The sequence below is a fragment of the Plecotus auritus genome (assembly GCF_963455305.1).
Source record: "Plecotus auritus genome assembly, chromosome: 7".
Lineage (NCBI taxonomy): Eukaryota > Metazoa > Chordata > Mammalia > Chiroptera > Vespertilionidae > Plecotus > Plecotus auritus.
The window spans coordinates 147,418,641-147,442,706 of NC_137774.1; the positions used below are offsets into that span (position 1 = coordinate 147,418,641).

The following is a 24,066-nucleotide window of genomic DNA, read 5'->3' on the forward strand; positions in this document are numbered from 1 at the left end:
TGACGTCAGCCTGCTGTGGATTTTCAGAATGAGACAATATGACTGGGTCCCAGAGGAGCCCCCTAGCCTAGCTGATGGGGGGTGGAGAGGACTGTGCCACCTTTTGCCACCACCACTGCTTGGTCTTCCCCTCACCCTACCCGAGACCTTGTCCTAAGTGTCATGTGATCCTGTCCTACACACACCCCACTGTCCCTGGGACACAGGGACCCAAACATCAAGGAATCACCCACAAGAATGGTGGTGGCCACAAGGAGGATATCCCCAAGCTGGTGGGTCAGCCACCAGCTTGTGTCTGCAGGGAGGGTGGAGAGAGGGTCTCTAGCCCTGTCTGTGTGGTGCCTCACTCTTCAGGATTCTGTCATGTTGAAGTGCCCTTCTCGCGGGGGCAGGGAGGGGTGGGGGGGCGGTGAGGAAGTGGGAGGGGGGCTCAGTAAGCCACTGCAGACCTTCTCAGCAGTTAAAGGGGTCCTGATGTCTAGGTCAGCCTGCTCACAGCCTTTCCTGAAGCCCTGGCTCTGTCCTGGGCTTGCACCTTCACTCACCCTTAAGGATATTGTGCTTGAATTAAAACATGAGCATTGATGGGCATTCCTTGCTGGGATAGCCTCAGCCTGCTAGGCCCTGGACAGGGCACCCCTGCTTTTTCCTGCCCAATTCAGCTGGCCTCCTTTAGGTCAGCAAAGTCTTCAAAAAGAAATTCCCTTTGCTTTGACGGTGAGTGAGTTACCTGCCCCCTGCCCCAACCACACCTTTCCTATGAGGAAAGGTGTGACTTTCCCAAGTTCCAGAGACTGGCCTCCAATGGATGGACACCAACGGACCTTCTAACCCCAGTCTCTGCCTTCTCATTTGGCACACGTGAGGCCTGGAGGGTCGCATGGAGAACATCATCTCCTGAAAGCCTGATGCCAGGAAGGTGCTTAGTCCCTGGAGAGCAGAGATATGTTGAATAAGAAAGATCTTGACTTTAGCACAGCCAGCATGGCTCAGTGGTTGAGTGTCAACCTATGAACCAGGAGGTCACGGTTTGATTCCCAGCCAAGGCACATGCCTGGGTTGTGGGCTCAATCCCCAGTGTGGGGCATGCAGGAGGCAGCCAATCAATGATTCCCTCTCATCATTGATGTTTCTATCTCCCTCCCTCTCCCTTCCTCTCTGAAATCAATAAAAATATATTTTTTAAAAAAGATCTTGATTTTAAAAAAGCATCCCCATTTAATAAAATTTCACCTAAAGTTAATAGGGAAAATAAACCTGTTGTTGAAGAGTGAAGCTTTAAAATGTCTTTACAGACATAAATTTTCTGTTGTTAAACTGCAAAGGCAGTCCTGCAGTTGGCCAAATAACACTGAATTCACAGATCAGCAAAATGGTGATTAAATGCTTTTGTGCAAGTACTGTACCTGCCATTCCGCCAACATGTGTAGTACATAATCCCATTCTAAGTCACAATAAGATTGATCATCAAGTAAACAGGCAAAGGTTCTGTGTTTTGGAATCAGCCTATCTCCATGTGTGTGGGTTTGGTTGAAATGGGAATCCTGAGTTATATAAGGAAAAGAAATTGGTGCTTTACTGTCAACGTAGTCATCAACATTTGTCTGTCTCCTCTACTCTTATTTTTGGATGTTTTGATGGTATTTGAGGTTTTGGTGAATGTGAGGCCAGGCTGAAATGGTTAGCCGTGCTCACACAACATTCGCCCTGACCCTGCGTCCACCTCTTTCTCTTCCTCTGCACCCAAAGGCCTAGAACTATTTTAAGAATTTGCCAACACATATTTCTATCGACTCACCACGTCTGTACTCACGTACACACACCTTCAGAAATCCTTGTTCACAAACCCTGGCCCTCAACACACTCAACCCTTGAACACACATGTGCTCTCCCATACAACTAGGCCCTCACATACACACCTGGCCTCAAACATACACACTGACACCCCCCCCCTCACACACACACACTGGCTTTCACACATACACACACACAAACAGGTTCCCACACAAACATGAGAGAAGAAAATGCCAAACAGAGTAAATGTTCCAGATGACTGAATTTGACGCTGTAAGATGCCAAGACATTGTTCTCATTTTTAAGCATTTATTATGGAAACCTTTCTAAAATATGCTGTATATTTTCCTGTTTTCTTAAGCTGCCTTAAATATATTCAAGGAAGTTTGGGCCAGGCCCTCTTATGTCAGTAAGGGCACGTTAGCATGTGAGGCTGGAGAAGGCCACAGTGAGGTTTCACCTCACACCTGTCAGAATGGCTGTCAAGAAATCAACAAATAGCAAGTGTTGATGGGATTGTAAGTTGGTGCAGCCACTACAGAAAACAGTATGTAGATTCCTCAAAAAATTAAAACTAGAATATGACCTAGCAATTCCACTTCTGGGTATTTATCTGAAGAAACTCAAAACACTAATTTGGAATGATATATGTACCCCTATATTCACTGCAACGTATTTACAATAGTTAAGATATGGAAGCAAGCTAATTAGTGGATAATTGGGTAAAGAAGATGTGGTACAATATGCAATGGAATATTACTCAGCTGTTAAAAAATAAAAAGAATGAAATCTTGCCATTTGTGACAGCATAGATGGACCTAGAGGGTATTATGCTAAGTGAAATAAGTCAGACAAATACTATATGATCTCACTTACATGTGGAATCTAAAAAACTAACAAACAAACAAACTCATAGATGTAGAGAACATTTTGATGGTTGTTAGATAGGAGGGGGGTTAGAAGGATAAGTGAAAAAAGTGAGAGGATTAAGAAACACAAATTACCAGTTATAAAAGTCACTGGAATTTAAAGTACAACATAGGGAATCTATACTAATAAAAGCTAAGGTGGCCCTGGCACCCTGGCGCCCTCGCGTGATGCCCTCACATCATCACAAGATGGCCACCCCCCACATTGTCACAAGATGGCCACCACAAGATGGCCAGCAGGGGAGGGCAGTTGTGGGTGATCAGGCCAGCAGGGGAAGGCAGTTGAGGCAACCAGGCCTGCAGAGGAGGGCAGTTGGGGGCAATCAGGCTGGCAGGGGAGCAGTTAGGTGTCAATCAGGCCGGCAGGGGACTGGTTGGGAGCAATCAGGCTGGCAGGCAGAAATGGTTAGGGGCAATCAGGCAGGCGAGTGGTTAGGAGCCAGCAGTCCCAGATTGTGAGAGGGATGTCTGACTACCGCTTTAGGCCCGATCAAGGATCGGGCCTAAACTGGCAGTCGGACATCCCCCGAGGGGTCCCAGATTGGAGAGGGTGCAGGCTAGGCTGAGGGATACCCCTCCAGTGCATGAATTTTGTGCACCAGACCTATAGTATAGTAAATAATATTGTAATAATTATGTATGCTGTGAGATGGTTACTAGACTTATTGGGTGATCATTTCATAACTAATATAAATGTCTAACCACTATTATACACCTAAAACTAATATAATATTGCATGTCAGCTATAATTGAAATTTCTTACTTTTAAAAAAAAGCTGAAGTTGTTTCACTTTGGCCTACCCAAGGCATCCTCAACTTACTTGACCTGGGAAATGGCCTCTTGGCCAGCAGACAACTTCCCTTGGGCAGCTCTTGCCAGAACTAGGCTCTGAGTGAGGACAGCTGCACAGGGAGTTGGAACCAGGAGAGGGGCACCCCTTCCTCCCCCCTCCGCCCCTCACTTGGGCCACGTATGGGGGCCCAACCCAGTCCCGATGGGAATCGAAGGACAGAGAAGTAGCCAGGGAGACTGGGCTGCCCTGTGAGAGCCCAGGGCTGTCTCTAGAATCTCAGCAAACATCGATTCCTCGCCTTCAATGTTGGACAGTTTTGAGAAGATGAACTAGTTGAGGTGGAGGCCAGGAGACCCACTATCGGGAGGCTGCTGCACATGAGAGGTCAGGACCTGCCCAGTGGGTCTGGAAGAGGAATGGGCCTGGATTTGGGCAGCTGAGCAGCGGAAGGACAGCTTTCTCCCTGGGAGAGTCCAAAGTTTGCGTTTGAGTTCCTCCAACGTAGGTCATTAGAGACATGTCCCCTAGGATTTCATTCAACTTCCTTCCCAGCAGTCTCTTGTGTTACAGTTAGCATTTGCTTCAAATATCTGTAAGGAGCTGCACAGCTCCTAGAGGGTGGTTCCTGCCACTTATTCTTATGGACTCGATGCTTGCTTCTGAACCAGGAGTGATTTGAGTTTTTGGAAATCAGACCACATTGGTCTTTTCTGGACAAAATCAGCATTTAGATAATTCCTATTGATGGAGTAGAGCCAGGCATGTGGAGAAACAGAGCAGACAGGCATGGCAAAACTTGTGAGGGGTGTGGGAGCTCCGGAGGGCATCACCTTGTCACACTGAGGTGGGAGCTGAGCTCGCTGAGGTGTGCCTCGCGTCACGTGGTTTCTACTAGGTAGAGGCTGAACTGACTGCAGCACTTACCGGCCCAGTCTCTGTTCGGCCTGGTTCCTCGGATAGGACAGGCAGCTTCCCTCTGAGTCCACCCACTTCAGGCCCAGAGGATTCGAGGTTTTCTTTTCCATTTCCTTAGGAAATTATCGATATGATTAGCTGGTCAGAGGAGTCTCAGATGTAACCATTGTCCCTTTAAAAATCCACTTGGCAATTTTAACCTCTCTGGCTTTTAACTGTTATTTGTAGCCTTGCATTTATTTCCTAAACGAATGAACCTTGTGGCATTTCCTCAGGAAATGTTACATCTAAAAATAGCATTAAACTTATTTTAAAAAACTAAAAGCATTCCATCTTTACATAAAAGCATGTGGCACCAGAAATGTAAAGGGGATTCCGGTACCAGTGATACTGTTTTCAGAATGACTGAAAGGGCACACTTCTGTGATTTTTGACGAAGGATGCCCTAATGGTTTCTATTTAAAATTTTAAAACATCATCAATACAATTTAAATGTATTTGCTGTGGATGCACTTATTTCTAAGCATAAAATGGTATGTGGACCAACTCTGCTCTCCCCACAGGCCCCTCCATTCCATGTGCAGATCCAGGTGTGCCAGGGAGGGGGAGCCACGGGAGGGGAAGACCCCCCTGAGAAATTTCACATGCTCCACGGAAGATCCTAAGATGTAGCATTTAATGTGCATATTTCGGAATTTGATGGGATGGAACTTACCCCAAATCTAAACTTGATTGTGCCTCGTGTGATGACGGTGACAACCCTCACTTCAGAGTGTTATTTAGGGCCACCCTCAGAGGTAGAGGTCTCCGGTCTACCTAATGCAGCTGTGGGCACTTCCTCGGTGCTACTGCTCAGTGACAGCGCAAAGGACAAGCAGGTGGTCCCCAACAGGAACTCCCTCTGTGCTGAGGACTCACCTATACCTTCCCTATTTCACAAATATAACACAGGGACCCTTAGTGCCAGCCTGTGAAAGTGTCCACGTACGTCTTTCTTGGTATCTTATATTTCCGGATCCTCTCTTTCGTTTCAGGATCTGGAATCCCTCGACACCTACATCCAGAACACACTCTCTGACCTCTACCCACCGTTTGAGGCCACGGCGGCCACGGTGCTCTGGCAGGTGTTCAGCGTGGCTGAGAGGCTCCACGGAGGCGATGGGCTGCGCTGCCTCACTGACTTCCTCATCCCTGCCACGAGGGCCCTGCAGCACCTGCAGCAGGAAGCCTGTGTGAGTACCGCCCTCAGGGGACAGAGCCTGTGTGAGACCCTCACCTTAGGGGACAGAGCCTGTGTGAGTACCACCCTCAGGGGACAGAGCCTGTGTGAGACCCTCCCCTCAGGGGACAGAGCCTGTGTGAGACCCTCCCCTCAGGGGACAGAGCTTGTGTGAGTACCCCCCTCAGGGGACAGAGCCTGTGTGAGACCCCCTCCCTCAGGGGACAGAGCCTGTGTGAGACCCCCCCACCAGGGGACAGAGCCTGTGTGAGTACCCCCCTCAGGGGACAGAGCCTGTGTGAGTACCGCCCTCAGGGGACCGAGCCTGTGTGAGACCCCCCCACCAGGGGACAGAGCCTGTGTGAGTACCGCCCTCAGGGGACAGAGCCTGTGTGAGACCCTCACCTTAGGGGACAGAGCCTGTGTGAGTACCACCCTCAGGGGACAGAGCCTGTGTGAGTACCACCCTCAGGGGACAGAGCCTGTGTGAGACGCCCCCTCAGGGGACAGAGCCTGTGTGAGACCCTCCCCTCAGGGGACAGAGCTTGTGTGAGACCCCCCTTAGGGGACAGAGCCTGTGTGAGACCCCCTCCCTCAGGGGACAGAGCCTGTGTGAGACCCCCCCACCAGGGGACAGAGCCTGTGTGAGTACCACCCTCAGGGGACAGAGCCTGTGTGAGACCCTCCCCTCAGGGGACAGAGCTTGTGTGAGACCCCCCCACCAGGGGACAGAGCCTGTGTGAGTACCACCCTCAGGGGACAGAGCCTGTGTGAGACCCTCCCCTCAGGGGACAGAGCTTGTGTGAGACCCCCCTTAGGGGACAGAGCCTGTGTGAGACCCCCCCACCAGGGGACAGAGCCTGTGTGAGACCCCCCCTTAGGGGACAGAGCCTGTGTGAGACCCTCCCCTCAGGGGACAGAGCTTGTGTGAGACCCTCCCCTCAGGGGACAGAGTCTGTGTGAGACCCTCCCCTCAGGGGACAGAGCCTGTGTGAGACCCTCCCCTCAGGGGACAGAGCCTGTGTGAGACCCCCCTCAGGGGACAGAGCTTGTGTGAGTCACCCCCTCAGGGGACAGAGCCTGTGTGAGACCCTCCCCTCAGGGGACAGAGCCTGTGTGAGGACTTCCCTGCAGAAGGAATCCTGTGTGAAGACCTCCCCTGCAGGGAACACCTTAACTGTTCTTTTTTTTTTTTTTTTAGATTTATTTATTTATTGTTTAAGGTATTACAAATAGTAGTACATATGTCTCCTTCCCCCCGCTCCCCATTGACCTCCCCCCGGCCTTAACTGTTCTTTACCTGGAGAAGATTCAGGCAAAGATACCTGGTACCTGGAAAATATTTAAGTTGAGGAAGTGGAATTTCAGAACCAGGGAAACATGCCATTGATGGAGGCGAGGGAGAGCATTTGAAATTAAGCCAGAAATTAAAACCAACATAATTCAAGTGACATTTGTTGTTTTCTTTCCAAAAGAAGCCTGTGAGATAATGAAAAAACAACACTGTATTGTAACCCCAGCCATGTTCTTAGAGTTTAAACACATAAATGGAGAGATCTTCCCATTCCCCTCTATTTGATGGGTCCATCAGGCACTGCTCGTCTCCTTCTTTCTAGCTTCTGGCTCCTCCTTTTCCTCGTCCTGAATGATGGGTGAAATAAGACTGTGTCCCAGGAGCCAGGCTTCTCAGGCCTGCCAGGGAGCGTAGAGCCCACTTTGTCTGCAGACATCCACTCTGGCTCCCCACAGTGAACTTTCACTTGAACACAGGAAGTAAGTCACACTCTGGAGTAATCATCTCAGAGCCAACTTATTGGAGCAGTTCCAATACATACAAATAATCTGTTTAATTAATGTCTTATATGTTTTAGTTTATTTCTTGGTTATTTTAAACTATTTTTTTTTTATCGTAGGTTATTTTTGAGGCAGTGCTAAAGTTAATGACAGCCAAGTTGTGGGTATATTGCAATGAGCTGCTGGAAAGATTATGGCTGAATCTTAAAAAGAAGTATCTTTATTTATCAGCACCTTTTATTACTCCATTGATATTGAATTACAGCTTTAAAAAAAAAACTACCGCCGAAACCGGTTTGGCTCAGTGGATAGAGCGTCAGCCTGCGGACTGAGAGGTCCTGGGTTCGATTCCGGTCAAGGGCATGTACCTTGGTTGCGGGCACATCCTCAGTGGGAGGTGTGCAGGAGGCAGCTGATCGATGTTTCTCTCTCATCGATGTTTCTGGCTCTCTATCCCTCTCCCTTCCTCTCTGTGAAATATCAATAAAAAAAAAAAAACAAAACAAAAAAAACTACCATTGGGCTACTTTGATTTATTAAACTCTTTGAATAGCTTTTAGCTGGAATGAGTATGGTAGAGAAATAACCAAGGATACCCTAGATTTGATTCTTTGTTTGAGGTAGTCTACCCAGAGGATATTTTCCTTTGTGATTATGTACCTTTTGCACATTGACATAGGGCAGCAGTAGAGAAAGGTGCCTCTCAGGAGAGGTGAACAGCAGCACAAGAACCAATCTGCTTTAAGTCAGATCTGAAAATACCTGTCCCCTTTTTAAGGAGTGTCTTGACTTAAAAAGTTATTCTGACCTCATGTTTTACCTTTATTCTCCTAAGTTTGTTTTTTCTTTCATTTTAACCATGCCATCCCTTCTCACTTACAAAATTGCCTATTTTATGAAAAAAAAAAAAAAGCCATGTGAATATTACCCTTTAATATGGATGCATATTTATAAGTGTTTAATAAGCACAAAATGAAATTTAGAGACAACCTTACTATTTGTATATTTCTATTGCTATTGCTTTTTACTTAAAAATTTTTTTTTATTGATTTCAGAGAGGAGGGGAGAGAGAATCATTTAATAGCTGCATCTTGAATGCCCCACACTGGGGATCAAGCCCACAACCCGGGCGTGTGCCCTGACTGGGAATCAAAATGTGACCTCCTGGTTTATAGGTTGATGCTCCACTACTGAGCTACCTGGCCAGGAACTTTTTACTTTTTAATAAAGAACATAAAATTTGATCTTTATGACATAGGAGAAAGTGAATGTATCCTAACCACTATAAATATATTTTAGTTAATATAAATTTAATTAATATAAATTCAGATTGGTTCTTGTGCTGCTGTTCACCTCTCCTGAGAGGCACCTTTCTCTACTGCTGCCCTATGTCAATGTGCAGTTTTTATTTATTTACTCACTATTGTCAGAGTATGTGGCTTGGGAATCATTTTTAATCATATTAACTTTAAGATAAGTTGTTTAAAACTAATATTTCAATGACCACCATCCTTTTCTAGATAGAAGAAATGCTTAAAATCTCTCATTGGCTTACTTATAATTTTGTTTCATCATAGTTTGTATCAGAAAATGTCTGGAGAAATTTAAAGAAAAGAAATTGGAGAGATATAAATGTAGGATGTTTCTATTAAGAGGGGAAAGCAGTAGGAGGGGGGTGGAATAAAGAAAATGAAATAGTATAGGTAGAAATCAAAAAAGGAGGGAGTAAGCAAAACAAAGACATGGGAAATAAAAGGCACAACTTACATAACATGTTGAAAGTGAAGTTATTAAAAATGGTAGACCAGCAAATTCTAACCAAACAGTAACTCGTATAGCAATATTCATAACTACATATAGTAAAAGGCAAAATGCATTGTTAGGGCTAAAGAGATTCATTCAGTATTAGTACTAGTCACAACCAGGAATACATAAAAATCTGTAAACACTTAACAACATAGAATGAAAATGTTTGAAGCATAAATTGAGCGAATTACAATTTCATAATTCATAATGAAATATCATAATGGGATAGTTCACCTCTCTCTAGAGCAAACAGGATAAAAAAAACCATATATAAGTTATACACTTGAACACATATCTCTCTTCCACTAATGGGTATGTATAGAGGGCTGAATCCAATAATTTTTTTAAAATATGTTTTTATTGATTTTCTTTTTTAGAGAGAGAGGAAAGCAGAGGGAGAGAGAAACATCAATGAGAGAAACATCAGTCGGTTGCTTCCTGCATGCCCTCTACTGGGGATTGAGCCCACAACTGGGCAGGTGCCCTGACCAGGAACCGAACGGGTAACCTCTTGGTGCCTGGGTTGATGCTCAACCACTGAGCCACACCGGCCGGGCCTGAACCCAATAATTTTAGAATAAACATCCTTCCCAAGGCAACCTATAGATTCAGGAAGCTCATCAAATGAAGAACAAGATAAATGCAAAAAAAAAAATGGATTCATTGTAAATTAAACTGCTTAAAACCAATCATAAGGAGAAAAATCTTAAAACCTGACAGAGAAAAGGGGCAAATCACATATAGCCAACAGCAACAAAAATGAAGAGTGACTTTTTATCAGAAGCATTGAATCTCAATAGACAATGGGAAAACATCTTCAAATGTTGAAACAAGAAAAAGTAAACCTAAGTTTTTATATCCAGTGAAAATATCTTTCAAACATGAAAATAAAATAATGGCACTTTCAGATAAATGAAAGCCTACTAGCAGAGGTGCAATGCAAGAAATGTTGAAGGGGTCTTCAGGCTGAAGGGAATTGATACCAGGTAGAAGCTCAGATCTACAGTAAGAAATGAGCACAAGCAAGACTAATATATAAGTGTGAATTTATCTTAAAAATTATTGACTGCTTATAGCAATGTATTGTGAGATCTGTAATGTAGAAATAAAATAGATGACAACAAAAGCACAAAGTTTGGGAGGGAATAAATTGAATTGTACTAACGTAAGGTTTTTATGTTGTTTTTAAATAATAAAATATTGAAGATAGACTATGATAAATTACAGATGCATATTGTAATCTTCAGAGCAACCACTAAAAATAGCACAGAATATAACTAAAAATTCAACAGGGGAGATAAATAGAACCCCTCAAATAGAAGAGGGGATAAAAGAAAGAACAAAGGGATAAAAAACAGATAGGACAATAGAAATTACATACCAAGATGGTAGAATCAATACAACCATATCAATAATTATCTTAAATGTAGTTAAATGAACTAAACATTCCAAGTAAAAGGCAGAGATTGCCAGATTGGAAAAGAGGCAAGACCAACTAAATGCTGGTTATAAAAAAACTAGAGACCCAGTGCACGAATTGTGCACCAGTGGAGTCCCTCGGCCTGGCCTGCGGGATTGTGCTGAAACCAGCTCTCTGACATCCCCTGAGGGGTCCCAGATTGCGAGAGGGTGCAGGCCAGACCGAGGGACCCCACTGGTGCACAATTGGGTCCGGGGAAGGACCACAGGAGGGCTCCAAGGCATGTCCGGCCCATCTCGCTCAGTCCTTATTGGCCAGACCCCAGCAGCAAGCTAACCTACCAGTAGGAGAGTCTGCCCCCTGGTGGTCAGTGCACGTCTTAGCAACTGGTTGACCAGTCAACTTTCTGATCCCTGGTGATCAGTGCATGTCATAGCGAGCGGTTGAGCAGCCTTAGCATATCATTAGCATATTATGCTTTGATTGGTTGAACGGATGACCGGACACTTAGCATATTAGGCTTTTATTATATAGGATACTCTTTAAATATAAATACTTTCAAAGGATGAAAGTAAAAGAATGGAATTTGATACCACAAGTTAGATTTCAGATAATGAGTACCACCAGAGACAAAGAGGGACAGGACATTTTATAATGATTAAAGGCCCAATTTATCAACAAGGCACCTAACAATAGAACTTCAAAAACACATAAAGTCAAACAAATGACCACACTAAATGGAGATTTTCACACTCCTCTCTTAGCAATTGATAGAACAATTAGTTTAATAAATCAATAGGAATACAAAAGAGCTGACCAGCACTATAAACAAAGTGACCTATTTGACATTTATAAAGCATTACATCCAACAAATGCAGAATGCACATTGCTTTCATACGCATGTGACACTTTTCAAGATAGAGCACATACTGTAGGTCATTAAAAATCAAAGTTTCAATTAATTTCAAAGGTCAGAAATTATACAGAATATTTTTTCTAACCACAATGGTGTTAAATCTGAATTAAATAACAAAAAAAGACAACTAGAAACTCCTAACATATTTGGAAATTAAGTAGCATATTTCTAAATAACACATGGGTTAAAGAAATCACAAGGAAAATTATTGTAACTGAATCATAATGAAGCACAACATGTAGAAAATTTTTATATAATTTAAGCCATGTTTAAAGTATAATGTATATGTTTTAGTTATATTAATTATCGAAATTTAATTATCGAAATTTAGAAATATTAATTATCGAAATTTCTACCTTAAGAAGCTAGGAAAAGAAGAGCTAAATAAATCTAATGTAATGGAAACCTAAAACTGATTAAATATGAGTGCAATCATAAAGAAACCTTTTCGAGAAAATGAAATTGAATGTTCTGCAAAGATTTATGAAATATCACTTTAAAAAGTGCTGTCACAGCCCTAGCTGGTTTGGCTCAGTGGATAGAGCATTGGCCTGCGGAATAAAGGGTGTCCCAGGTTTGATTCCAGTCAAGGGCACATGCCCGGGTTGCGGGCTTGATCCTCGGTGGGGGGCGTGCACAGCCAATCAATGATTCTCTTTCGTCACTGATGTTTCTATCTCCCTCTCCCTTTCTCTCTGAAATCAATAAAACTATATATTTTTTAAAAAGTGCTTTCACATTAGGTATGAGCAAGACAGCTGAGAAGACAGGGATATTTGGGGGAGGAGGAATCCAGAATTCTACATTCCTGTATCTTCCCTAATTCCTTTAAGTTCTTAATCTACTTCAAAGGTACCAAAGCAGTGTGGGTGTGCTTAGCCCAAGGAAGACAGGGGAGCCCTCCAAATCAGCAGAGAAAAGTTGGGCCTCCTGTACATATTAGTCCCATCAAGAGACAGAAACCACACAGACATTTAATCAGGGGTTATTAATGTTATTATCTAATGACATGGGATTTACTCTAAATGGGCAACAAGAGCTGTGAAGAGTCCCTGAAGCCGAGGGAGAGCACCAGGGAGAAAGAAGCCTCAAAAAGGGTTCCCTCCCTATCTCCCACCAGGATGGCTGTGTGAATGTGCATTTATATATTTAAAGCAAAAATAAAACATTCAGAGTATGTATGACCATTCTTTTTAGTGATAATCTGCTTTAACAAACCAAATACCAGTCCTGATCACTCAGAGCTGAGGGAATTTAGAACACACAGTCGGCGCTAAAATCGCCGGTGAGGGCCCTGAGCATCGTACATCTCACACCCTGAGTCCAAAATGAACCCCTCAGCCAAGCCCTTTCCTGATTCCTGACTCACAAATTGTGAGCAAAATAGTGTTTTTAAGCCACTAAATTTTGGGATAGTTGGTTGTACTAGTGATAGTAATAGGTCAAATTGCTACATAGCAAAGAAAATGAATAAACTGCGGCTGTGTGTAACAGTATTGATGATTAAGAAATAAGTCAGAGGAATACAGACTGTGTGACTCCGTTTCTGTAAAGTTCAGATACATGCATAACAAGTATTTATTGTCTAGGGAGTCAACATGTGGTAAATACAAAGGAAAGGAGGGGACTAATAATGAAATTTGGGGAAGTGCCTGCCTCTGAGCTGTCACGGGGACGCAGGAGACGTCAAAGATGATGGCGGCATTCTTTTCTTTAAACTGCTATATCATGATATTTTATATCTTCTATAATGTAAGCATTCTTTTGTGTCTCTTCATATTTAATTTTAAAACTTTTAAACAATGTCTTATTGCTGAAAACAGATAACTTTCTCACAAAGATGGGGAAATGCCTGCCTCTCCCCCAAGACCTAGGAGACGTATCTCACACAGGACGGATCTGTGCATCACCCTCCTTTCCGATGGGCTTGGGAGCCCTGTGTGGTGTGGGAGGTTCTCACTGGACTGGAGACTGATGGGAGACCTTGTGGCTGGAGCACCGAATGTCACGGCACAGGCGTGACTGGCTCCTCCCCTTGGTCGGGCAGCCCAGCTCCTGCTCCTGTGGGGCCAGTTTTCTCCACCTCCGCCTTGGAGCTTCCTGTCTATGGCCTGTTGGGTGGTGGGAGCAAACCCAGGATGTGGACAGTTGAGTTGAATTCATACCAGGAGGGCAATCGGCAGGTCTGGGGTATGAGAGTTGCACAGTCATGAACCACCAAGGGGCAGTCTACCCCGATCCTGCTCAGCCCCTCCAGAAAGGAGTCACCTCAGTTGGCCTTAGACCCTCTGATTCTGGAACTTTCTGTCATGAAGATCATTCCTGGGGCCCAAAACACTGACCCCAGCTGCACACCTTTAGGCCACACCTCAGGCTGAATTTCTCTCTCTGATGGCCACTGGGTTCCCTTCACTGCCAGGCTGGAAATCTCTCCATTGCTGACTGAGGGGGCCGGGTAGTGTCCTGCGTCTTCATGTCCAGCGTGGGAAGGTCACTGGTCACTCAGCAAGGCGTGGGCCCACATCTGTGGCCACCCACACCAGTGGTCACTGGCTCGCCCCAGGGGCCTGGGGGTAACCATACTCCTTGATCTGCTCTGAGGCCTCAGATTCCACGGGAGCATCTGAAATCTGGGCTGGGCTCCAAGCCCAGAGATGTTTGGTATTTTTATCTGCAGAGCAAAGTTCGGGGGGAGCTGGGATCCAGCAATGCAGTGATCCATGTGAGGAATTTGTAGCAGCTCAGGAAATGCTGATGAAATCATGTTACATGTGAAATCAAGGTGCACAGCTGTACTTGCGATGTCATCTCAACAATTAAAAATGCACAGAAAAAGTAATGAAGTGAAACATGTAAATGTCCATAATGCTGACCTGGGGGTTGGTCTTGGAATTATTTTATTCTTCCTTTTTTTCTGGATTCTCCAGTTTGCAATGCACAGTATTCTTTTTTCAATCTGAAAATCTTAATTTTTAATTAAATGTGGCCACAGGTGTGAGGGCGCTTGGCAGGTGCCCGGTAAATACCAGCGTCTCCTGCACCAGAGGCGCCCTGTGCTGCCCTCCTCGCAGGCCGTCCATCTCCGCTCCTCCTCCAGACCGTCCGCTCCTCCTTTCTGTGTAACGTGCACACGCACAGAGGGCTCATAAGTCAGCAGGCACATATCTCACGAGACCTTCACGCTTAAGAACACACTGGTATGTTTGAGATACAATTTTCAAAGTAAACTCCAGATATATGAAATATTAAATTTTTTTTAAACCTGAACGCTTAGAAAAACTAAATAAATGTGAAAGGCAAATTTTGGTAAGATACTCAGTTCTAAATTTTAAGGCAATAGATATCACCACAAAACTCAAGAAATGAAACTTGCATAGACTTTAAACTTCTATAGAGAGGAAAAGAACTTAACTACACTATGAAGCAAATGAACTGGGAGGAATATGTGCAGCAGTAGAGTAGATAGATTACAGAAACATTTGCTAATGGTGAGTGCAGAAAATAGTTAAAATTTTTTAAAAACCCACGGTACCTCATCAAGCAAAAACAAGACAATTAGAGCAAAAATACATATAGAATATTTCAGGAAACAAACATCAAAAAAGGGTTGACTTCACTGTCATATATGTGAATTAAAACAGTATTCCACAGTACACACATTAATTTAGAGAATAATTTCTTTTAAAAAATACATATTTTTTTGTTGATTTCAAAGAAGAAGGGAGAGAGAGAGACAGATAGAAACATCAATAATGAGAGAGAATCATTGATTGGTTGCCTCCTGCACGCCTGTCACCAGGGTTCAAACCCGCAACCTGGGCATGTGCCCTGGCCGGGAATCGAAAGGTGACCTTCTGGTTCATAGATTAATGCTCAACCACTGAGCCACACCTGCTGGGCTAGAGAATGATCTCTTATTGCAGAGCCTCATGCTGCTGGATGATGGCAAACCTGTTACAGTGCTGCTGCTGACAGTGTGTCTCCTTTGAGGGTAAATTGGTCAAAGTGGGAAGAATCATACAAGATGTTCATAACCTTTGATCCTGTAATCCTAATCCCAGAAATGTATCCTAAAACAATCATTTAAAGGAAAAAGACACTCTGTCGTGAAATTGTTCTTTGCATTTATTGTTTAAATAGAAAAAGAAGCATTGTAGATTTACGAAAACAGAGGAACAGTTAAGTAGCCGTCAAGATGGTAACTGAGAGTGACATAGAGAAATGTTTGCTAAGGTGACTGCAGATAAGAATGTCAAATTACATCTACGATATTGTTACGGTTTAGAAAAGTTATTTCCTATATGGATAAGGGCAAAGAAACGTTTAAAATCTCTTGGGATCTATTGGGTTGAGATTTTTCTTTTTCTTTATTATCGTAATAACAACGTGTATGCGGTAAGGCAGTGCTGGGATGGGGAAATGTAAGTTGCAAAGCACAATATTTTGGAATTAAACTCATACTGTGGAATGTGGTTTCATGTTAGAACGTGTACCTGCAGCTTCTGACAAGTCAGGGTCCCACCCCTTGTTCCCTAACTGCTGGACACTCCCATGCCCCATGCAGGCGCAGCCCATGTTTGTGTCTCGTCCATCCGGAAGTTGAAAACTTTTCTAGATCAAGTTCTTTCCAAGAGTGCTTAAGAACTCTGGTAACCGACAGCTTGCTGTAGACTTCATTGACTCCTTAATAAGTAGGAACCGCCCATTCCATTATGTGGGAGTTTGTGGCCGATATTGGTATCCTGCCCAGGTCCCACATTTTCTCACTGTGTCTCACACCCTGTGATTCTAGAGGCCATGCTCTTTGCTGGGGGGAGGGGAGGGCGGTGCTCATGGGTACCCAGAAGCCTCTGGAGTTTAGACAGAGGGTGGGGGTTGGGGAGCGAGGGTGTGGAAGTCCAAGTGGGGACCACCCCTAGGAGTCACTTCCTGCAGGGTCCCCTGGGCTTGGCTGCATGAGACTTTGCTTGGAGTGGCTTCCTTCCTCCTGTCCTGTTGCCTACCTCCCCCAGCCTCCCAGAAGGAGCTGTAAAAAGCGAGGTTTTGACTGACTTCACTGAATCGAAAAGAATCCATCTGTTTTCAGCCCTAATGATTTGTTTGGTGTTCTGAGGTGCAAGGGGGCGTTGGTCACTCTCCCTGCTGAATGGAGACCAGGGGTCCTGACAGGTTCCATGCCAGCCGCTAATCTCCCTCCCTTTCTTGTCCCAGGCCAGGTACACAGGCCTCATCTTCTTCCACGAAGGCTGGCCACTGTGCATCCACGGGAAGGTGGTGGTGCAGCTGGCATCCCTGCGCGGAGTCAGGCTCAGGCCTGGGGACTTCTACCTGCAGGTCACATCAGTGGGGAAGCAGTCAGCCAGACTGGTCTTAAAATGCCTCTCTCGGCTGGGACGAGGCTCAGAGGAAGTTGCTGTGCCTGAGGCCATGTATGGCTGTGTCTTCACAGGAGAGTTCCTGGACCGGGTGAACAGGGAACGCAACAGCGTCCTCTTGAAAAACTGCTTGCTGACCTCAGGCTCTGCTGTCTACCGCACTGCATGGAGCAACGTCACAGTCCCTGTGTTTGTACCCATCAGCGGAAGAGTCCTGCCCCACTGCCCCAGCCGTCCCGGGCCTGAGCGGCCACCCAGCAGTGCCTCCGAGGCCCCGGCCCCAGCGCCAGCCATGGCCAGCAACACTCCGACCCTGCCTCACGGCGGGGAGCACAAGGACAATGACCAGCCCAGCCACCTTCCTTCCCTGAGAAGAGTTGAGTGCGAAAGCCCCAGGAGCTCTGATGTCGGCCCGTGGGAGCCCCGTGCAAGCCCTGAAGGACCAGGAGGGAGACTGGACCCCACGGACAAGCAGGATGGCCCCCAGGCTCTCACCTCCCCTGAGGATGCAGGCAGCCTGAGCTCCAGCAGGCAGCCGCCTGGGGCCCCTGCCACCGTGGAGGCCAGACGCTGGTTCAGGAATTCCTACATGGAGGCCCTTCAGAACCCCATGCCCCTGGGCTCCAGCTCCGAGGAGTCCCTCGCGGATGATGCCTGTGGCACCCGGAGCAAGCGGGCCGGGCCAGCGTCCAGCCAGTCCCAGAAAGAAACCCCCAGCCCCCAGGGAGAATGCCAGGGGGTCCGGAGACGACAGAGCTGTCCGAGAGCCGCTGGGAGGACCCTTCTCAGGAGGTCTCAGTCCTGGGACCGATCCCTCAAGAGCTTCCGAGGTGATGCCCCTCATTCGGCCAGCGCCGGACCCGGAGGTCACCTAGGAGGACAAGCTGTGGGGACCAGAGACTTGGGCTCCAGCCACCCCTCTGGCTGCACCAAAGAGAAAGGTAAACTCCCTTCTCCCCTCCCCCACTGTCCCCTTTCTCCCTCCTTTTCTCCCCTCCCCTCTCGTGCCCTATCCCATGTAGTTTGGTCACTTGGTTTAGTAGACGCCTGTCTCCATATCCATATTGACTGTTGAAAATAATGCTCACAAGTGTTCCTTTCCTGGGGCTGCTACACCAAGTACCATAAACATGGTGGCTTAGGATACAGAAACTCGTCCCTTCACAGTCTGGAGGCCAAATGTCTGGCTTCACAGAGCCACAGGCTCTAAGTGAGGGTCCTTTCTGCTTTTTCCACTGCTGGGGGTCCAGGCATTCCTGGGCTTGTGGGCACACGCCTTGCTCTTCTCCCTGCCTGTCTGTCCATGCCTCGAACGACCCTCTCCTTTCTCATATGAAGACACTTGTCATTGGATTTAAGACCCACCCTAAACTTTATGGATTCACATCTGCAAAGACCCTCTTCCAAAGAAGGTCCCATTCCCAGGTCTGGGAGTCGACACATGCTTTTGTGGTCACCATACACCCCAACATTGCATTAATACTTGTCCGTGTAGGTAAATCAGGCGTAATGTTCATTTTTTAATGGCACCAGGTCAATGACTTTATGCTCCTTAATTACACTCACTTGATCCATTCCTGGAGTACTTTTCCTTAGGCTCTGGAGGGAAAATAATTATATAGAGGAGTGAGTGAGGTGCATAAAGAAAGATAAGGCAAGAATGGCAACATATTTCTAAGTCAAATATTTCAGCTATTTTCTGTGAAGAACAAAAACAATGACTTAGGAAAGAAGCAAAAATATAAACATGCCGTAGGCCTCAGCAGGTTTAGTGCTAGCAGCCCCATACAATAAATACAGTAGTGGGTGTAAGGGCCCCTCGTTAGTCTCCTCACCTGGCCTCTCACCTGGCCCAATGTGGGGGCTCCGATCCTGTTTGCATTGAGGGTTTTTGGAGTTCTCACAATGCTGGGTGGGATTGTCTGCCACACCCATACAGGGCCTCTCTAGAAATTAGGCTGTATGTTCCTTCCAGAAATTCTGACAGGATTCGGATAGCATGGCACATACACTGGCTTACTACAGAGTTTTATAGTACAATTATTTACTTAGGGTTGACACAGAAAACATTCTATTGCCTCTCTGCAATTCAATTAAAATTAAAAAGAAGCAGTAACTCCTTGACCTTTGTTTCTAGGTCCTAACTTGTCCTTTATTGTCCATTTCCTTTCCCATTCATATTGGACAGAAAACACACACATTTCCCCCCACACACTGGGTGACACTATGAAAACACATGTCTGCAGCAGAGCCGCAATAGGAGACAGAGCTTATGTTTTCACCCCAAGTGTCCATGTAAAACGTAATCAAGTAAATTTCTCCCCTCGGAGAAATGCTGGCTGTGCAGATGCTTCTGCGGACATCCGGGCGCAGCGTCACTGGCAGTGTTGTAGCGAGGGTCACAGACATTTGACGACAAACAGATGATATCACAGTCACGAAGGCGGCAGGTTTAGTTTAAACACCCCAGCACAGCCGAGCAGAAACGGGGTCAGTTGACTCCCTGGGTGTAGAGTAGCACATCTAAGAAGATTCAAGGCCTCATGATCAGACATGTGGTATTCTCAAGTATAATCATTTCTCTCAGGCCTAGTGGGCGTCATCTACTCACTATCCAGAGACTGCCTGTGAGGTAACACTGAGGGCTGTCGGGGAGACCCGACGTCGGAGGAGTTTACTGCCTGGAGACAGTGCCCCTTCCCTTCTTACTCCACTTCCTCTCCCTCCTCACTGATGAAGCAGAACCCACCTGTGTGGTGTCTAACATCCAGGAAGGAAGGAAGACTCTGTATAAGTGGAGGCTGCTTCTACCCATGAGGAGGTGGGCAGTGGTACCAAAGGTCGGGTCAGAGGGCCAGGACCATTCATTACCCAACCAGTGACCAGTGGACCATTGGTACCTGCTTTCCCCTTCACACCCTGCTGTCCCTGGAGTAAGTCCGCGGTGTGGTCCCAGACACCATGAGTTCATTAATATGGTAAAATGCCTCAGCTGGAACCCCTTGCTGACACCTAAGGTAAACAAGTGACATTTAGCACATTCACTCTTCTGTAGCCACAGTCACAGCCTGCTCTTCCCCTGTTCCAGCCTGCTCCTTCCCTGTTCCAGCCAGCTCCTCCTCTGTTCCAGCCTGCTCCTCCTCTGTTCCAGCCTGCTCCTCCTCTGTTCCAGCCTGCTCCTTCCCTGTTCCAGCCTGCTCCTCTGTTCCAGCCTGCTCCTTCCCTGTTCCAGCCTGCTTCTCCTCTGTTCCAGCCTGCTCCTTCCCTGTTCCAGCCTGCTCCTCCTCTGTTCCAGCCTGCTCCTCCTCTGTTCCAGCCTGCTCCTTCCCTGTTCCAGCCTGCTCCTCCTCTGTTCCAACCTGCTCCTCCTCTGTTCCAGCCTGCTCCTCCTCTGTTCCAGCCTGCTCCTCCTCTGTTCCAGCCTGCTCCTTCCCTGTTCCAGCCTGCTCCTCCTCTGTTCCAGCCTGCTCCTTCCCTGTTCCAGCCTGCTCCTCCTCTGTTCCAGCCTGCTCCTTCCCTGTTCCAGCCTGTTCCTCCTCTGTTCCAGCCTTCTCCTCCTCTGTTCCAGCCTGCTCCTTCCCTGTTCCAGCCTGCTCCTCCTCTGTTCCAGCCTGCTCCTCCTCTGTTCCAGCCTTCTCCTCCCCTGCCCCAGCTTGCTTCTCCCCTCCTCTGGCTTGCTCCTCCCCTGCCCCAGCTTCTCTCCTCCTCTGGCTTGCTCCTCCCCTGCCCCAGCTTGCTCCTCCTCTCTTCTGGCTTGCTTCAGCTCCTGAGACTTTACTTTATCTCTTCTTTAAACATAAAATTAATGTAATTTCAAAACTATAAATGCAGCATTTCAGAATTTATTTTAAGAATATCATACTCAGATCATTCATTGTTTATTCAACCGGTGGTAACTGAGCAACTGTTTCTCATTAGCCACATGTGGGTACTGCTTTCATTCCTGGCCATTTTAATATTATAGCCCCTACCTCAGACCTCTCCTCCCACTATCTCGCGGTGCAGGCTGAATTCAGGAAAAGCTTGCACAAATGACCATCTCAACTAGGATGATGTCTAATGAGAAAAGGCTCACATGAATGTAATGTCTTCTCCCCTTGTCCATGTGAGAAAGCTTGGGGTTCGCTGCAGAATTGGTCTTACCCTTGGCCAGTGATGTGTCCTAGAACATGTAAGCATACATGAAAAATTCACTCTCAAAGACACTGTGTGATTGGAGTTCTTCAGCTAGTGGAGGGATAGACAAAATTTGTCCATCAGGCAGTGGAGTGAGACCCACATGGGAAAGAATGAGGCTCTGGCACAGGCAGCATCATGGGCGAACCTCACAAACAATTCTGCTGAGAGCAGCCAGGTAAGAGACCACATCGTGTTTGGTCCCATTTATATGAAAGGTCCAGAACAGGTAGATTTACAGACAGAAGGTAGACAGGCGGGAGCCTGCAGCTGCAGTGGAAGAGGAGGTTTATCGTAAATGGACATTTTTCAAGGGACAAAAATGTTCTAAAACTGATTTATGATGATGGTTGCACACTAGGTAAAGTGTCTCTGAATTGTACACACATGAAGTGGATGCATTTTATGATATATAAGATATATCTCAACAAAGCTTTTTAAAAATACAGTATGTACAAAGGAATGCTGTGGCCCAGCTCTAGTGAGAAAGCTGTGCACAGTTACACGATGTTAGCACTGAAGGAAGTTATGGACGAGGCTTAGGGACAGGAAAGCAAAGCCTGTATTACAAAATAAATGAGAACGACATCCAGCATAAAACGTTTCTCCCTGAGATCTTCAGGCAGTGAGCACTCCTGGTGGAACTGAAATACTTAACTGCACATGTTTACTTATGCCCGCTTCTCAGGAGCACACCTGTCCCAGACAGTGTGGCACGCCTGCGTTTCCGCCACAAATGGGGCCAGTTCTCATGGAAACCCACTGTTTCCACTCACGTTTTTATCCTCACTTTTGTAGCAAGCTGAGCATCTGCCTTCAAACCAGAGCAGTTCTTCATCTGTGACCAGGTCTCTTTCTGTTGTCCAGCCGGTGTCCACACAGATGACTGCAGCCTCCGAGGACACGACCCCCACAGGTCTCCTGACCTGCTTGCTGAGCTGCTGTGTTCCGAGGGTGAGGGACAGCCCCCCAGCACGGGAGACCTGCCCAGCCAGGTGCCCAGGCAGGTGCTGGAGATCAACCCGGAGCTGCTGCAGTCTGGGGCCGTCACCCTCCCAGGTGAGCACGGCTGCCTTACTCTGTTTGGGCTGCGATAACAAATACCACAGACGGGGTAGCTTATAAAAGCAGAAATTTATTTCATACAGTTCTGGAGGCTGAAAGTCCAAGATCAAGGTGCCAACATCAGGTTCTGGTGCAGGACCTCTTCCTGGTTCATGGTCAGCGCCTTTTCACTCTATCCTCATGTGGTGGGAGGGCCAGGGAGCCTTGTGGGGTCTCTTATAAGAACACTAATCCCACGCACAAGGGCCCCATCCTCATCATGGAAGCACCTCCTAAAGGCCCACTTCCTAACATCATCAAATCAGGCTTTAGGATTGGAGCATATGAATTCAGGGGAACACGAACATCCAGATGATAACAGTGGCCATCACTCTCTCAGGTGCACATGGCCTTCACCTGCCCAGGTGGGAACCAGGCTCTCCCCTCCTGGCCGATCTCACATATAAGTCAATAACATCTTGTAGACCCGAGCTCACTATTTCTCAAGCCTGAAGCCACGTGTGCCCCCACTGGGGCTGACCCCTTTCACAATGCCCTCTATTCCTGCAGGGACCCGAGACCGCCAGGGGAGAGCGGTAGTGCAGGTCTGCACAAGAGGCTCACTCTGGTCCAGCCAACACATGTCCAGTGCCGAGCTGACCCGCCTGCTGAAGTACCTCCATGGCATCCCCAGGTGGGACTGAGCCAGGTTTCCACCTTTCAGACCCCTTTGGGGATAAACCCATGCAAGTGTGCGTCCTCATGCAAGGGTTTTGGTCTGTCGCCTCCTGGACCCTTGTAACCTGGATAGCACACTCCCACCTGCCCCTCAGTCTCCTGCTGTCTGGCTCCTCTCTGCTCCACCCCATCTTCCATCTCCCCCACCCATCCCCCACACATTATCCCCTCTGCTCACCCTGACCTCTGCCCTCTGAACTGAGGCTCCGCCACACACTCAAGCCCTGAATTCTGTGTCGCTCTGCATTGTTCAGCATTCCTTACTTACATGTTTTATACTCCACCTCTTTCTAAAACATACTTGAAGTGGCCTTGGATAAAGAAAACAACTGATATGAAGATAATATTTAGAATAAATGGATGAAGCAATCATTCAAATGGGTAGACCCTGGTACTAGGAAGGAGGAAAGACCAACTCGTGCTAATGGAGCCTTACGTTCGGCGGGCAATGCCAAAGGCCAGAAAGAAGTGTGCCAGCTCCTCAAGAGAGATGCACCCTCCTGACAGAACTCTCAGAGGACCAGGCCTCCTGGGTCCTTCGGAAGGTCACGGTGTGGAGCAGGTCTGCCTGGAAAGCAGCATGTTTGAGGCCTTCCCCGGGGCGGTGATTTCGGGTCTGACCGTGGACCAAGGACAGACGGGAGAGCTAGAGTCCAGGGTGGTTCAAGTGCGTTATTTAGCCCCATCCCCCGATTTCATCAGATGCCGACACACTTTGGATAGTCCTCACGGCTGCCAGACCAAGAGTCCCCCCGGGAGCCGGGTGGGAGCACCCCCAGAGGAGGATGGGCTCAGTCATAAAGGCACACGGCCCGTCTCCAAATCCTGGCTGAGCATAAAACAGGATGGTGACAGCTGCCCCAGAGGCCTGTTAGAGGCTTAGAAATAATCTCTCTGAAGTACTTGACTGAATCCAGAGTATCGTCTTCCACCACATCACATCACGGCAGTCACATAGCACACATCATGCGTGTGGTCACATATGAGAGCATGTCATGTGATACACATGTGAGCTTGTGTGGGCACATGTTATGTGGCACACGGCCATGTGAGGTGAGAACATGTTCCATGACGCACTATCACATCACATGATGTGAGCTCATGTGAGCACATCCCATGGTGCATCATCACATCTGATCTCATGTT

At 46.8% G+C, this 24,066-nt stretch overlaps 1 protein-coding gene across 1 annotated transcript in view; it reads left to right on the forward strand.

Annotated features, from left to right (window-relative positions):
• The window catches only part of PLEKHG4B (pleckstrin homology and RhoGEF domain containing G4B), a 76,031-nt gene that overhangs the window by 21,390 nt on the left and 30,575 nt on the right, over positions 1 to 24,066 (forward strand). The window contains exons 2-5 of the mRNA XM_080681132.1: positions 5,467 to 5,664; positions 16,799 to 17,903; positions 22,006 to 22,197; positions 22,753 to 22,876. Coding sequence (XP_080537258.1) covers positions 5,467 to 5,664; positions 16,799 to 17,903; positions 22,006 to 22,197; positions 22,753 to 22,876 — 1,619 coding nt within the window. The remainder of the gene's footprint in view (positions 1 to 5,466; positions 5,665 to 16,798; positions 17,904 to 22,005; positions 22,198 to 22,752; positions 22,877 to 24,066) is intronic.